Source organism: Procambarus clarkii, chromosome 31, assembly GCF_040958095.1.
Source record: "Procambarus clarkii isolate CNS0578487 chromosome 31, FALCON_Pclarkii_2.0, whole genome shotgun sequence".
NCBI lineage: Eukaryota > Metazoa > Arthropoda > Malacostraca > Decapoda > Cambaridae > Procambarus > Procambarus clarkii.
In genome coordinates, this window is record NC_091180.1 from 13,415,488 (window position 1) to 13,432,711 (window position 17,224).

Below are 17,224 nucleotides of genomic sequence, written 5' to 3' on the forward strand. Positions count from 1 at the left end.
TTATAACAACAACAACAGTTGATTGGCAAGTTTTCATGCTTGTAAACTGTTGAATAAATGTAACCAAAGCCGTTAAAGATTGAAGAAAGATGTACGCGTTCGTAAGTACTTGCGTAACTGCTTCGTGAATCTGGCCCCAGATCCTAATCCCTGACAGTTTTAGGGTTCTCCGTAGTCATCTATTACATGACCCGACGACTACAGGATCTCCAGAAAATACATAATTCCTGTTTCGAGAGGAACTAATCCCTCGCTGAACTAATCCCTCGCTGAACTAATCCTTACTGAACTAATCCGTCGCTGAACTAATCCCTCGCTGAACTAGTCCCTCGTCGAACTAATCCCTCTCTGAACTAATCCCTCGCTGAACTAATCCCTCTCTGAGCTAATCCCTCGCTGATCTAATCCCTCTCTGAACTAATCCCTCGCTGAACTAATCCCTCGCTGAACCAATTCCTCGCTGAACAAGTTGACTAATCCATATTTCCTACAGATTCGAGTCCCTCAGCAGAGCGTACTTCCACTTATGGGAAGCCCCTGATTATCCTTATACCTCCCCTGACGTCCTTGGAGCTCTTACCCTGATACCCTAATCCCTCCAACCATCTCCTAAGTGAGCCCCGAATTCTCACCTTGAGCTCTGGGCTCTAAGGCGCCAAAATGCACACGGTAGTCTCTCCCTTCCTGATGTGATGTCAAGCCCCAGAGCCCTCTGATCCCTGTGTCAAGCCCCAGAGCCCCCTGATCCCTGTGTCAAGCCCCAGAGCCCCCTGATCCCTGTGTCAAGCCCCAGAGCCCCCTGATCCCTGTGTCAAGCCCCAGAGCCCCCCTGATCCCTGTTTCAAGCCCCAGAGCCCCCTGATCCCTGTATCAAGCCCCAGAGCCCCCTGATCCCTGTATCAAGCCCCAGAGCCCCCTGATCCCTGTGTCAAGCCCCAGAGCCCCCTGATCCCTGTATCAAGCCCCAGAGCCCCCTGATTCCTGTGTCAAGCCCCAGAGCCCCCTGATCCATGTGTCAAGCCCCAGAGTTCTCTGATCCCTGTATCAAGCCCCAGAGCCCCCTGATCCCTGTTTCAAGCCCCAGAGCTCCCTGATCCCTACATCAAGCCCCAGAGCCCCTGATACTTAGGTCAAGCCCCAGAGCCCCCTGATCCCTGTGTCAAGCCCCAGAGCCCCCTGATCCCTGTGTCAAGCCCCAGAGCCCCCTGATTCCGTTTCCAAACCCCTGAGGCCCCTAATCCCTCCTCGAAGTCTCTGTGTCCCTAATTCCTGCTTGAAGCATCGATGCCCCCTGATCCATTCTCTAATCCCCAATGCCTTCTAAGCCCCACTCCATGCCCCAGAGCCCCCAATTCCTGACCTATGCCCCGAAGCCCCCTAATACATGCTGCAAGCCCAGCTCTAAGCTTCGGAACTCCTATAGAGTCACATTTCAAGCCCGGAAGTCCCAAAGTCCCAATACTCAAGCCCAGGGACCAGATTCATGAAGCAGTTACGGAAGCACTGTACATCTTTTCTCAATTTTTGGCTGCTTTGTTTACAATTATTAAACAGTTAATGAGCTCCGAAGCTCCAGGAGGCTGTTTATAACAATAACATCAGTTGATTTGCAAGTTTTCATGCTTGTAAACTGTTTAATTAATGTAACAAATGGCGTCAAAGATTGAGGAAATATGTACATGTTCGTAAGTACTTGTGTAACTGCTTCGTGAATCTGGCCCCAGAGGTTCCAAAGCCCCTACTCCTAGCCCCCCATCCCCAGAAGCCCCATAATCCGAGCCCCAAGCCCCCCGGAAACCCCATAATCCAAGCCCCAAGCCCCCGGAAGCCCCATAATCCGACCTCCAATCCCCCCGGAAGCCCCATAATTCGAACCCAAACCCCCTGGAAGCCCCATAATCCGAGCCCAAGCCCCCTGGAAGCCCCATAATGCGAGCCTCAAGCCCCACCCCGGAACTGACGCCCAGACTCCCCACCCTACAGATACAAGGCCGGGAAACCTGGCTCGCCCTGTGTTAGAGGCGGGGTGCAGTACGCTTCTGCCCTTCAGCGCTCTCTTCTGCCTGTCTCAGTGAGGGCGTCCGGCTCTGAGAGCGACGTCTCCTCCACACAGAAGGAAGAGTGGTTTGTATAGGTAAGTTATGTCCCCTTGTGGGAGTATTGTGTGACCCTCTGTGGGAGTATTGTGTGACCCTCTGTGGGAGTATTGTGTGACCCTCTGTGGGAGTGTGGTGTGACCCCCTGTGGGAGTATGGTGTGACCCTCTGTGGGTGTATGTTGTGACCCCCTGTGGGAGTATGGTGTGTCCCCCTGTGGGAGTATGGTGTGATCCTCTGAGAGCGTGGTCACACCATACTCCCTCTGTGGGAGTATGGTGTGACCTGTGGGAGTATGGTGTGTCCCCCTGTGGGAGTATAGTGTGACCCCCTGTGGGAGTATGGTGTGTCCCCCTGTGGGAGTATGGTGTGGCCCCCTGTGGGAGTATGGTGTGTCCCCTTGTGGGAGTATTGTGTGACCCTCTGTGGGAGTGTGGTGTGAACCCTTGTGGGAGTATTGTGTGACCCTCTGTGGCAGTGTGGTGTGACCCTCTGTGGGTGTATGTTGTGACCCCCTGTGGGAGTATGTTGTGACCCCCTGTGGGAGTATGGTGTGACCCTCTGTGGGAGTGTGGTGTGACCCCCTGTGGGAGTATGGTGTGTCCCCCTGTGGGAGTATGGTGTGACCCTCTGAGAGCGTGGTCACACCATACTCCCTCTGTGGGAGTATGGTGTGACCTGTGGGAGTGTGGTGTGACCTGTGGGAGTGTGGTGTGACCCCCTGTGGGAGTATGGCGTGAACCTCTGTGGGAGTATAGTGTGACCCCTGTGGGAGTATGGTGTGACCCCCTGTGGGAGTATGGTGTGACCCCCTGTGGGAGTATAGTGTGACCCCCTGTGGGAGTATGTTGTGACCCCCTGTGGGAGTGTGATGTGACCCTCTGTGGGAATATAGTGTGACCCCCTGTGGGAGTGTGATGTGACCCCCTGTGGGAGTATGGTGTGACCCTCTGTGGAAGTATAGTGTGACCCCCTGTGGGAGTGTGGTGTGACACCCTGTGAGAGTGTGATGTGACCCTCTGTGGGAGTATAGTGTGACCCCACTAATGTGAGGAATTCACAGAACAGATAAGCAAAATAGAGAATAGCCTTGATAATTTGGAGAACCCGATACCTGATATTATCTTCCTAGGTGACTTCAACTTGCCTAGTCTTAGGTGGAAAATAGCAAACAATAATATTATACCAGGAAATCTATCAGGACCTAACCAACCACCGATTAGAGAACTACTTAGATTCTGTGACAAATTTTCACTCAATCAGCAGATATCGGAGCCAACGAGAAATGAAAATATTCTAGATCTGGTCTTTACGAACAATGAAGACATTATCAGAGACATTACGATATCAGATACCACATACTCAGATCACAAACTCATTGAAGTGCAAACGACCATCAATACTCAGAATAGACCTAAAACGTTGATAAAGCGAGAGGGGCTATTCAGTAAATTCAATTTTAATAATAAAAGGATAGACTGGGAGATAATAAACAGGGAACTTACAAACATTCCATGGGGAACTGTTCTAAATAATACAAGTCCTACAGAAGGAATAGAAAAACTGACTTCAGAAGCGTATCAAGTCTGTCTGAAACATGTTCCTTTGAGGAAAGCCAGAAAGAGATCTAACGTAGAAAGAGAACGCAGACGACACTATAAACGCAGGAAAAAATAACGGAACTGCTTATGCAGACACGAATTTCCCGTCAAAGAAGGAATAATTTAAATAGGGAGATTGAAGAAATCGAGCGGAAATTGAAACACTCATATGAAACTGAAGAAAGGCAGTTAGAACAGAAAGCAATTCAGGAAATAAAGAAAAATCCAAAATATTTCTTCTCATATGCGAAATCAAAAGCAAAAACCACTGCCAGTATTGGACCTATTCGTACAAGTGAAGGTTCATACACGGAGGATGACAAAGAAATTAGTGAAATCCTAAAAAAGCAGTATGAGGACATGTTTAGCACTCCAATTAACAACATGGTGGAAGATCCAGACAATTTCTTTATGCGGGATATTCAAACCCCTGTAAATATAACTGATATAAACACGAGCGCACTAAATTTTGAAAAAGAAATTGAAAACATGCCCATGCACTCGGCCCCAGGTCCAGACTCATGGAATTCAATATTTATAAAGAAATGCAAAGTGCCGGTAGCACAGGCACTCAGTATAGTGTGGAGGAAGAGCTTGGACACGGGGGAGATACCAGATGCACTTAAAGTAGCAGACATAGCCCCTCTACACAAGGGAGGGAGCAAAGCATTGGCAAAAAATTATAGACCAGTTGCACTAACATCGCACATCATAAAAGTATTTGAGAGAGTGATTAGGAGTCAGGTCACCAATTTCATGGAGACCAATGACCTTCACAACCCAGGCCAACATGGATTTCGAGCGGGAAGATCGTGCCTCTCACAGCTACTTGAGCACTACGACAAAGTCACTGAGGCATTAGAAGAGAAACAGAATGCTGATGTGATATACACGGACTTCGCAAAGGCATTCGATAAATGTGACCATGGCGTGAAAGCACACAAAATGAAGTCAATGGGAATAACCGGTAAAGTAGGACGCTGGATACTCAGTTTTCTGTCAAACAGGACTCAGCGAGTAACTGTCAACCATATAAAATCTAGTCCAAGTGCAGTGAAAAGCTCTGTACCTCAGGGTACAGTCCTTGCACCGCTGCTTTTCCTTATTCTCATATCAGATATAGACAAAAATACAAGTCACAGCTTCGGATCATCCTTTGCAGATGACACAAAAATCAGTATAAAAATTACCTCGGCTGAGGACATTGAAAAACTTCAAGCTGATATTAATAAAGTTTTCGACTGGGCATCAGAAAATAACATGATGTTTAACAGTGATAAATTCCAGGTACTCAGGTACGGTAAAAATGAGGACCTTAAACATAATACAGAGTACAAAACACAATCAAATGTACCCATAGTAGGAAAACAGCATGTAAAGGATTTGGGAATAATAATGTCTGACGACCTAACGTTTAAGGAGCATAACCAAGCAAATATTGCGACAGCCAGAAAAATGATAGGATGGATTACGAGAACTTTCAAATCCAGGGATCCCATGAGAATGGTTGTACTCTTCAAGTCACTTGTGTTGTCCCGTCTTGAGTACTGCTCAGTACTCACTTCCCCCTTCAGAGCAGGAGAGATTGCTGAAATAGAGGGAATACAGAGAACATATACGGCACGCATAGACGCAATAAAGCACCTAAATTATTGGGATCGTCTCAAAGCCCTCCAAATGTACTCACTAGAAAGAAGACGAGAGAGATATCAAATAATATACACCTGGAAGATACTGGAGGGCCAAGTACCAAATCTACACAGTAAAATAACAACGTACTGGAGTGAACGACATGGAAGAAAATGTAGAATAGAACCAATGAAGAGCAGAGGTGCCATAGGCACAATCAGAGAACACTGTATAAACATCAGAGGTCCGCGGTTGTTCAACGTCCTCCCAGCAAGCATAAGAAATATTGCCGGAACAACCGTGGACATTTTCAAGAGGAAACTAGATTTATTCCTCCAAGGAGTGCCGGACCAACCGGGCTGTGGTGGGTATGTGGGCCTGCGGGCCGCTCCAAGCAACAGCCTGGTGGACCAAACTCTCACAAGTCGAGCCTGGCCTCGGGCCGGGCTTGGGGAGTAGAAGAACTCCCAGAACCCCATCAACCAGGTATCAACCAGGTACCCCCCCTGTGGGAGTGTGGTATGTCCCCTGTGGGAGTGGGGTATGTCCCCCTGTGAGAGTATGAGCCCCCTGTGGGAGTATGACCCCCTGGAGGAGTATGGTGTGACCCCCTAGGAGAGTATGGTTGTAACAAACTAGATTTTGTTGTAAGAAATTATTCAGTATAGATTCTCAGTCATAGACATGGGAACCGCGTGGTCTTGAAAGTGTGGAGTAAGAGGATAGTCGACCTGACTCTGGAGAGAAAGGTCATCCTCCAGGGATTAAAGGGATTAGCGTTTAAGATTACAGGATGGCTGGTTCTCTGCATCAATGAAACATATAATAAATACTTCGACAAAATATTGTAAATACAGTAATTAACTAATTTGGGTTATGTATGTATGTTAGGTTTACATGTATGTATAATGAAGGTTGATATCAGGGTGGTATATCGTCACAGGGAAATGACGTCATGTGGAGGGACTAGTTTGTGTTCTGGATGACTCACAATGTGAAGGTCACGCGGCTCAGAGAGTGACCACATGAGTGTTCTGGATGACTCACAATGTGAAGGTCACGCGGCTCAGAGAGTGACCACATGAGTGTTCTGGATGACTCACAATGTGAAGGTCACGCGGCTCAGAGAGTGACCACATGAGTGTTCTGGATGACTCACAATGTGAAGGTCACGCGGCTCAGAGAGTGACCACATGAGTGTTCTGGATGACTCACAATGTGAAGGTCACGCGGCTCAGAGAGTGACCACATGAGTAATTCATCAAATTATAAAAGCAGGTCACTAGACAATGTGGTAATTGGAAATAGCCTTATCCTAAGAGGCCTGTACAATTACCGTCAGTTTAAGAAGAGTTTAATTCTCTGGGTTGTTCAGTAAATTTAAGATTAGTTTGTTACGGTCCGTCTAATTACCACAAGCTACCACAAACTACACAAACTTCAGAAAGCTTCCTGGCAATACGTTAGTAATGAATAAATATGATATATTTACTCATTATAATGTTGGTGCTGAATGTACAACACGAAAAAACATAATTTTAATCTGAAAAAGTATCTTTTTATAAAGAAATTAGACGAAAATAAAAAGCTGGTGACGCCAAATCAAGTCGACGATCCAAGCTTCGGTTAGGTTAGGTTAGGTTTGGTTAAGTTAGGTTAGGTTAGGATAGGTTAGGTTAGGTTAGGATAGGTTAGGTTAGGTTAGGTTTGGTTAAGTTAGGTTAGGTTAGGTTTGGTTAAGTTAGGTTAGGTTAGGTTAGGTTAGGTTAGGATAGGTTAGGTTAGGTTAGGTCAGCCTAACTTAATATATCATATTTATTCATTACTAACGTATTGCCAGGAAGCTTTCTGAAGTTTGTGTAGTTTGTGGTAGCTTGTGGTAATTAGACGGACCCGTTTGTTAAATTAAACCTTGCTTGGTAATTGATAAACCTGGCGAAGTAATGCTTACTAGCCTAGGTCAGTCCTAGTTTAAGATTTGTACAGTTACGGTTCGTGGTTTAACAGTCCCCGTGGTGTAGTGGTAAGACACTCGCCTGGCGTTCCGCGAGCGCTATGTCATGGGTTCGTATCCTGGTCGGGGAGGATTTACTGGGCGCAATTCCTTAACTGTAGCCTCTGTTTAACGCAACAGTAAAATGTGTACTTGGATGAAAAAACGATTCTTCGCGGCAGGGGATCGTATTCCAGGGACCATAGGATTAAGGACTTGCCCGAAACGCTACGCGTACTAGTGGCTGTACAAGAATGTAACAACTCTTGTATATATCTCAAACAATGTTGTTGCCTCTTTTTTTTTAGTTTCAGATTAGGGAGTGATAGCTTAGGGAGCGATTCTTATTTTTTTACATTGCTTAATATTTTATTAATAAACTCTGTTAAGATTTTCCCGTTCGTATTTTTGAGTATCTCCATCAATGATATTATGTACTTATTGTCCTGGCCGAGGTCTCTACGAGTCTGGGTTACTGGAATGAATCAGTCTGGATACTGCAAGCAAGTTTGCTATCTTAACTCCCAAATATATATATATATTTTTTTTTTTTTGAGATATATACAAGAGTTGTTACATTCTTGTACAGCCACTAGTACGCGTAGCGTTTCGGGCAAGTCCTTAATCCTATGGTCCCTGGAATACGATCCCCTGCCGCGAAGAATCGTTTTTTCATCCAAGTACACATTTTACTGTTGCGTTAAACAGAGGCTACAGTTAAGGAATTGCGCCCAGTAAATCCTCCCCGGCCAGGATACGAACCCATGACATAGCGCTCGCGGAACGCCAGGCGAGTGTCTTACCACTGCACCACGGAGATATTCCTTTGTTTTGTTAGAGTAATTCAAACACTTGACGTAAATTCATCCCCCTTTTCCAAGTACTTTGGGGATTAAGCTCCAAGGGGTTAATTTTTGATTAATTGACCCAAACCCCGATTAATTAATTTGTTTGTTTTTTTAAATTGGTTTGGTGGTGGCAGGCAGAAGACCCTTGAGTTTGCTAGAAAGCCTGGGGCCAGATTCACCAAAGCACTTACGTAACCACTTACGAACCTGTACATCTTTTCTCAGTCTTTGAAGGCTTTGTTTACAATTATTAGACAGTTAATGAGCTCCGAAACACCAGGAGGCTGTTTATAATAATAACAACAGTTGAATGGGACGTTTTCATGCTTGTAAACTGTTTAATAAATGTAACCAAAGTCGTCAAAGATTGAGGAAAGATGTACACGTTCGTAAGTGCTTGCGTAAGTGCTTTCGTGAATCTGGCCCCTGGTGTCCACATCTCGTGTCTGTAGAATCTCAGACGATCCAACGTCTAAGACCACGTGGCGTGGGACTCAGCTGAGAGTTAACTCTGGGGTCTTGGAGTTTAAGTTTTAATTACGGGCGGGGTAAAAGACATGAGAGCAGAGCCAATATCGTCCCGTGTTAATGGTGTGACCCCCTGTGGGAGTGTGGTGTGACCCCCTGTGGGAGTATGGTGTGACCTGTGGGAGTGTGGTGTGACCCCCTGTGGGAGTATGATGTGACCTGTGGGAGTATGGTGTGACCAGTGGGAGTGTGGTGTGACCCCCCTGTGGGAGTATGGTGTGACCTGTGGGAGTGTGGTGTGACCTGTGGGAGTGTGGTGTGACCCCCTGTGGGAGTGTGGTGTGACCTGTGGGAGTGTGATGTGACCCCCTGTGGGAGTATTGCGTGACCCTCTGTGGGGGTGTTGTATGTCCTTTGTGGGAGCATGGTGTGGCCATCTGTGGGAGTGTGAAATGTTCCCCCCTGTGGGAGTATGGTGTGGCCATCTGTGGGAGTATGGTGTGGCCATCTGTGGGAGTGTGATATGTCCCCCCTATGGGAGTATTGTATGACCCTCTGTGGGAGTGTGGTATGTCCCCTGAGGGAATAAGGTATGATGCTCTGTGGGAGTCTGGAATGTCCCCCTGAAGAAGTATGGAGTGACCCTCTGTGGGAGTGTGGTATTTCCCTTGTGGGAGTAAGGTATGACACTGTGGGGGGTGAGGTATGACCCATGTAGAAGTTGAGGTATGACCCCTGTGGGAGGTGAGGTATGACCCACGACGGAGGTGAGGCATGATCCCTGTGGGAGGTGAGGTATGATCCCTGTGGGAGGTGAGGTATGATTCCTATAGGAGGTGAGGTATGACCGCTGTGGGAGGTGAGGTATGACCCACGTTGGAGGTGAGGCATGATCCCTGTGGAAGGTGAGGTATGATTCCTGTGGTGAGGTGAGGTACTACCCCTGTGTGAGGTGAGGTTGACCATTGTAGGCGGTGAGATGTGACCCCTGTGGGAGGTGAGGTATGAACCCTGTGGGCGGTGAGATATGACCCCCTGTGGGAGGTGAGGCATGAAGCTGTGGGAAGTGAGGTATGACCCCTGTGGGAGGTGAGGTATAAACCCTGTGGGAGATGAGGTCTCACCTCTGTGGGAGGTAAGGTATGACCCCTGTGGGAGGTGAGGTACGACCCCTGTGGGAGGTGAGGTATGAGCCCTGTTAGAGATGAGGTGTGTCCCTGTGGGAGGTGAGGAATGACCCCTGTGTGAGGTGAGGTATGACCCCGTGTGAGGTGAGGTATGAACCCTGTGGGAGGTGAGGAATGACCCCTGTGGGACGTTAGGTATGACCCCTGTGGGAGATGAGGTACAACCCCTGTGAGAGGTGAGGTGTGCCCCTGTGGGAGGTGAGGTATGACTCCTGTTAGAGATGAGGTGTGTCCCTGTGGGAGGTGAGGAATGACCCCTGTGTGAGGTGAGGTATGACCCCTGTGTGAGGTGAGGTATGAGGTAAGGCGTTATTTCTGTGGGAGGCAGGGTATGATCTCAGTGGGAGGTGAGGTACGACCCCTGTGGAAGTTGAGGTATGCTCCTTGTGGGAGGTGAGGTATGATCCCTGTGGAACGTGAGGTATGACCTCTGTGGAAGATGAGGCATGAACCCTTTGGGAGGTGAGGTCTGATTCCTTTGGGAGATGAGGCCTGACCCCTGTGGAAGGTGAGGTATGACCCCTGTGGGAGGGTAGGTATGACCCCTGTGGGAGGTAAGGCATGACCCCTGTGGGAGATGAGGTATGACCCTAGTTGGAGATGAGGTATGACCCCTGTGGGAGATTAGGTATGACCACTGTGGGAGGTGAGGTATGTTCCCTGTTGGAGATGAGGTATGAGCGCTTTGGGGGATGAAGTATGACCCCTGTGGGTGGTGAGGTATGACCATTTTTGTACGTGAGGTATGACCTCTGTGGAAGCTGAGGTATGACCCCCTGTGGGAGGCGATGTATGACCCGAGTGGCCCATTGTGGGAGGTGAGGTATGATCCCTTTTGGAGATGAGGTATGACCCATGTAGGAGATGAGGTATGACCCCTGTGGGAGGTGAAGTATGACCCCTGTGTGAGGTGAGGTATGAGGTAAGGCATTAATTCTGTGGGAGGCAAGGTATGACCCCTGTGGGAGGTGAGGTATGACCCCTGCAGAATTGAGGTATGCTCCCTTTTGAAGGTGAGGTATGATCCCTGTGGAACGTGAGGTATGACCCCGTAGAAGGTGAGGTATGACCCCTGTGGAAGATGAGGCATGACCCCTTTGGGAGGTGAAGTCTGATTCCTTTGGGAGGTGAGGCATGACCCCTGTGGAAGGTGAGGTATGACCCCTGTTGGAGGTTAGGTATGACCCCTGTGGGAGATGAGGCATGACCCCTGTGGGAGATTAGGTATGACCCCTGTGAGAGGTGATGTATGACCACACTTGGAGGTGAGGTATGACCCCTGTGGGAGGTGAGGTATAACCCCTGTGGAAGGTGAGGTATGTTCCTTGTTGGAGATGAGGTATGAGCTCTTTGGAAGATGAAGTATGACCCCGGTGGGAGGTGAGGTTTGACCCTATTTGGAGATGAGGTATGACCCATGTAGGAAATGAGGCATGACCCCTGTGGGAGTTGATGTATGACCCCCCTGTGTGAAATGAGGTATGATCCCTTTGAGAGGTGAAATATGAGCCTGTGGGGGGGGGGGGGATGAGGTATGAGCCCTGTGGGAGGTAAGGTATGACCCCTGTGGGAGATGATGTATGACCCCCTGTGGGAGATGAGGAATGACCCCTGGGTGCAGGTGAGGTATGACCCCTGTGGGAGGTGAGTAATGCTCCCTGGACCGACTCCTGTATATTGTGATTCTTGGTTCAGTGTATCGTTTTATGGTCGTATAATACGAGACTCATTATCCTTTATATGGTGACTCGCGATCCTATGTACGCTAAACCATGATCCTATATAAGGTATACCATGATCCTATATAAGGTATACCATGATCCTATATAAGGTATACCATGATCCTATATAAGGTATACCATGATCCTATATAAGGTATACCATGATCCTATATAAGGTATACCATGATCCTATATAAGGTATACCATGATCCTATATAGTGTGATTTGTGTTCAAGAAGCCACAGTGTAACACACTCAGGGTGAACACAACTTCATGTTCAACAATCCACAATGTAGAACAGACAACGTCTAGTGTTATATATACCCGTAGGAGTGATATACATATGAAGTCACCAACCCACCAAAGCTGTACTGGAAATATCCTCAGAAATAATGGGTAACCATCGACTAGCTGCAAGTGTCATATTTCCGTCGGAGCCACTAGTGAGGGTCGCCCTTAGGTAAATAACAGTCTCACAGACTGTAGTAAATTACAGTCTCCGTGGTGTAGTGGTAAGACACTCGCCTAGCGTTCCGCGAGCGCTTTGTCATGGGTTCGTATCTTGGCCGGGGAAGATTTACTGGGCGCAAATCCTTAACTGTAGCCTCTGTTTAACGCAACAGTAAAATGTGTACTTGGTTGTAACAACGATTCTTCGCGGCGGGGATTGTATTCCCGGGACTTGCCCGAAACGCTACGCGTACTAGTGGCTGTACAAGAATGTAACAACTCTTGTATATATCTCAAAAAAAAAAAAAAAAAAAAAAATATATATATATATATATATATATATATATATATATATATATATATATATATATATATATATATATGTCGTACCTAATAGCCAGAACGCACTTCTCAGCCTACTATTCAAGGCCCGATTTGCCTAATAAGCCAAGTTTTCATGAATTAATGTTTTTTCGTCTACCTAACCTACCTAACCTAACCTAACCTAGCTTTTTTTGGCTACCTAACCTAACCTTACCTATAAATATAGGTTAGGTTAGGTTAGGTAGGGTTGGTTAGGTTCGGTCATATATCTACGTTAATTTTAACTCCAATAAAAAAAAATTGACCTCATACATAGAGAAAAGGGTTGCTTTATTATTTCATAAGAAAAAAATTATAGTAAATATAATAATTCAGGAAAACTTGGCTTATTAGGCAAATCGGGCCTTGAATAGTAGGCTGAGAAGTGAGTTCTGGCTACTAGGTACGACATATATATATATATATATATATATATATATATATATATATATATATATATATATATATATGTCGTACCTAGTAGCCAGAACTCACTTCTCAGCCTACTATGCAAGGCCCGATTTGCCTAATAAGCCAAGTTTTCATGAATTAATGTTTTTTCGTCTACCTAACCTACCTAACCTAACCTAACCTAGCTTTTTTTGGCTACCTAACCTAACCTTACCTATATATATAGGTTAGGTTAGGTTAGGTAGGGTTGGTTAGGTTCGGTCATATATCTACGTTAATTTTAACTCCAATAAAAAAAAATTGACCTCATACATAGTGAAAAGGGTTGCTTTATCATTTCATGAGAAAAATATTATAGTAAATATATTAATTCAGGAAAACTTGGCTTATTAGGCAAATCGGGCCTTGAATAGTAGGCTGAGAAGTGAGTTCTGGCTACTAGGTACGACATATATATATATATATATATATATATATATATATATATATATATATATATATATATATATATATATATATATATATATATTTGCTAAGTCTATCCCTTGTTGGCTCGTTTTCTTTTCTTATGGCATACTGTCTTACCGTTTTTTTTAATACAAGAGTTCTTACATTCTTTTTTAAAGCAACGAGATTTAGTGGCTTCAGTCTTCCAGTCAGTATACGAACTAAAGCCAAAGGTCTTGCGAGGCGCCAAGCTAGTGCTTTACCACTACGCCAGATTGACGAGTGGGACTGCAAACTGCGATTTGTTGATCTCTCAGCTTTCATGAAATATGATTATAGCTTCTAATTTTCTCTAGCTTTAACTAGAAAAGTCTATCTTTGTCAAATTTATTTTAGCCTATTTATTAGTGTTTTCGTGTGAGGTTTGGGGAGACATCCTCACATATAGATCTTTCTCTTCTTACGTCTCTTTCTCGTATTAACGTGTGTTCTTCCGCTGATATTGACTATCGTCTCATTCTCATAACTTTGCATTTGCAGGGATTGAATTCCAGCAGCCAGTTCGGGCAACCTGTCCACACACTTAATTCCCTTTAATTGATAAGGTATCTGGGTCTTCATCAAAAGCTCTATAGCGAGTTTAGAGCCTACGTAATGTCCTCTACAGGGTATGCGGGTTGCCTGTGGGGCACACTTCTAACTTGACATGGGTTTTAATCTCTGTTTATATGATCCATCCGTCTGGAAGGTGGCTCATGGATGGGATCCAAGCACCGAGTCCTGTGATACATTGGTCACTCACGGTAACTCGGTCTTGTGAAGCCCAGGTTGCATTTCTGAATTTTTCCTGAATTTACCTGAGGGCTACTAACACTCTAGTGGTGTCGACGAAGACAAGAAGCCGGCGCTTATCAAAGGTTTCCCCCATTTCGCTGGATGATTATTTTTTCAAGCTGGAGTTTAAAATTCAGCAGTGTTGGCATTTACGGCTTCGGCAGGTAGGCGGTTCCATGGATTTTATAACTCTGTGACTATACACAATTTCTGTCGCCTGGTTCAACCTTGACGACGAGCGGACATCTGGACACATCTTCCGCCTGGGAGCCGCCAGATCACGTTTTGTTTTCCCGTTTTGGCTTTGCTACTGCCGTTTGGCATCCTTATTCAACGGTCCGGTTGTACGACGCCTGGCGCACATATCGCCTTGGGATGGTTCATAGATTTTTTTTTGTCGTGTTCTGGCTGGTTCTCTCGGCGAGGTGACGATGTCCGGCGCCGGCTTGGCCGAGAGGTGCCGGGGGGTTGGTGGGTCTTGGTGGGCTCCTGGTGTGCCCTCAGTCGTGGTGACGATGTCCGGCGCCGGCTTGGCCGAGAGGTGCCGAGGGTTGGTGGGTCTTGGTGGGCTCCTGGTGTGCCCTCAGTCGTGGTGGGCGGGTGACTTCTGCACTGCCGGAGGACACTGGATGATTTTTGCGTTTTAGTTGGGGCCGAGCTTTAGTTTTGCTACCTGGTGTTCTCTGTGTGGGGCGGGGCCGGTGCTTGTCACCCTGAGGGACTCCTGGGGCTGGAGTCATCTGCCTGATTGCGTTTAATTGCCGCGTGGCATAATAGTTTCAAGAGATTGGCGTAACTCGTTTCGCGATTCGGTTTGGCGTTTCACCTTTCCGAGCTTCGCGATTAACCATTACCGGGTACGCCGGGGCGCAACCAATCAATCCCACGATCGACGTCGCCCCTAAATCAACAACAATACACAATTTCTCATTTAGTACAGTAATTAGCTAAGATGTCTTCCAATCCACTGATCCCTTGTTCGATTCCCGCGAAAGACGAGAAGTTCAAGGTCGTTTCCGTGGAAGGATTTTGTAATTTTCAAGCTTCTGTTAGTTTATACACGGCTTGCAATCTGTTGTGTATTTTAAGATGTCAGATGATCAACTCATTCTGTTAATCATCGCAGCTGGTGGGGAGGCTCAGTTTGGGACAGTTATTATTAGAACATTCCCAAGCTTCATGTACGCAGAGTCGGTAAGTCCAGTAACAGTCCAGGGGGTCATCGAGTTTATATAAGTTTGTGTAAGTTCATCTAGTTTATGTGGATGTAATTATTATGTAAGTTTACCGTCTAAATCCTTAGTAGTGTTGTCGATGCGTGATCTTAGAATTTCTTTCTTTGTAACTTAGAGCTTAGAGCCTGAAATTCCCAGTTTATTATGATGAAGAAACCTCTATTATATTGATTGACATTTCATTAAGTTTGGTTAAGTTAATTTGGGCTTGGTTTGATTAACATAATCTGGTTGCATAATTATAATTACAGCAATCAATTGACCTTGGCTGTGCATTTTCTTTGAACATCTTTTATGTTTCTAATTTGCTAACTGTAGGTAGTAACTAAGTGATTATAACGCATCCACCGCTGCCCACTGGATGGGGGGCGGTGTGCAGAACAAACATATCAATTGTGACACTAGCTCTCCACATATGTCAATTGTTTTATTTAGAAACTGTACTTGTGTTCAATCTCGAGCTCATTGTTAATGTGACGATGTACACTGAACTTTGTAACTATTCATCATGAATGTAACTTGCTTAACTAAATGAATTTTGAGGTTCCGTCCCTGAGCCCATTATATGCCTCTGTAACCCACTCCACTACCGCCCACAGTATGGGTATGGGGTCTACTTCCACCCACAGGATGGGTATGGGGTCCACTACCATCCACAGGATGGGTAAGGCGTTTACTTCCACCCACAGAATGGTATGGGGTCCACTACCGTCCACAAGATGAGTATGGGGTGCATAATAAATGAACTAAACTAACTGGTAAATTAAGCATTTACCACTAAGTCGACTGACTCTCTGTTAATTTAATATCAACCAAGCAGAAAATTGTGTATATCAACTAAACATATTCATTTAAAACGCCACATGTTATGCAATTGTTTTTGTTTGAGTTTGATTTTACAGTAAACTGCTGATGGTGCTACATAGCCTTCCCAGCTTAGTGCCTTCTTTTGATAATTACTTACGATAAACTGCTGATCCCGTTTTATTTTAGTTAACCACTAAAATGTACAATCTACAGTGAAAACGAACAGTGCAAAGCAGTATGTCTGTAATAGTTTCTGCCTATATATGTGAGTGCGCCCTTTCATCCAGCATATCCTACATATATATATATATCTCTGCCTCCAGCACATACAGCTTCCTGCAACTAACTGTGCGTTTGTTTGTCCCTTAGGTGGAGCCCTATCAACAGCGTACGTAACTCCTCTGGCACAGGGCAGCCTCGCGGTGTCTGCAAGTTGCCCCCCAGGCAGACATCACCTCACATCTCACGTCATTTGTTTCATATATGTCTCTCGAATATTGTTTTTATTTTTTATCTCCCACTTTCATTTTCCCTCTTTGTATCTCTACTTTTCTCGTACAAACTCTCTTTTTAACACAATCCTTACACACACACACACACACACATACAGACAGGGACGAGACAAAAGTCACAATTAAAGTTTCATGATATAGTTATCTCAACTGTAACAACATCCTGGAATTATTTAAATGTTCTTCCAGCCGGACAAATACGCAGAGTTAAGCAGGAAGTTCCTGGAATCCAGATCCTAGTCGTGGTAAACCGTGTAATCAATTGTGCAGTGACTTTAGCCCCTCCCTATGTATATATATATATACACACACACACACACATATATATATATATATATATATATATATATATATATATATATATATATATATATATATATATATATATATATATATATGTATATATATATATATATATATATATATATATATGCAATTGACGATCACAAAACACTGATCATTTTATGCGGAAAATCCACAGAGAAATATGAAATGAGGTGAACGTTTCGGCTTTGTTAAAGCCTTTGTCAACACCAGACTGACTGATACACGAAAGGTTGTATATTCAGTCAGTCTGGTGTTGACAAAGGCTTTAACAAAGCCGAAACGTTCACCTCATTT

General features: G+C 45.3%; 1 protein-coding gene across 1 annotated transcript in view; it reads left to right on the top strand.

Moving 5' to 3' along the window:
- loaf (lost and found) overlaps positions 1-16,930 on the top strand; it is a gene marked incomplete in the record, with an annotated part of 419,589 nt that extends 402,659 nt beyond the window's left edge. The window contains 2 exon segments of the mRNA XM_069334146.1: positions 1,984-2,134; positions 16,461-16,930. Coding sequence (XP_069190247.1) covers positions 1,984-2,075 — 92 coding nt within the window.
- Positions 16,931-17,224: the final 294 nt, after the last annotated feature.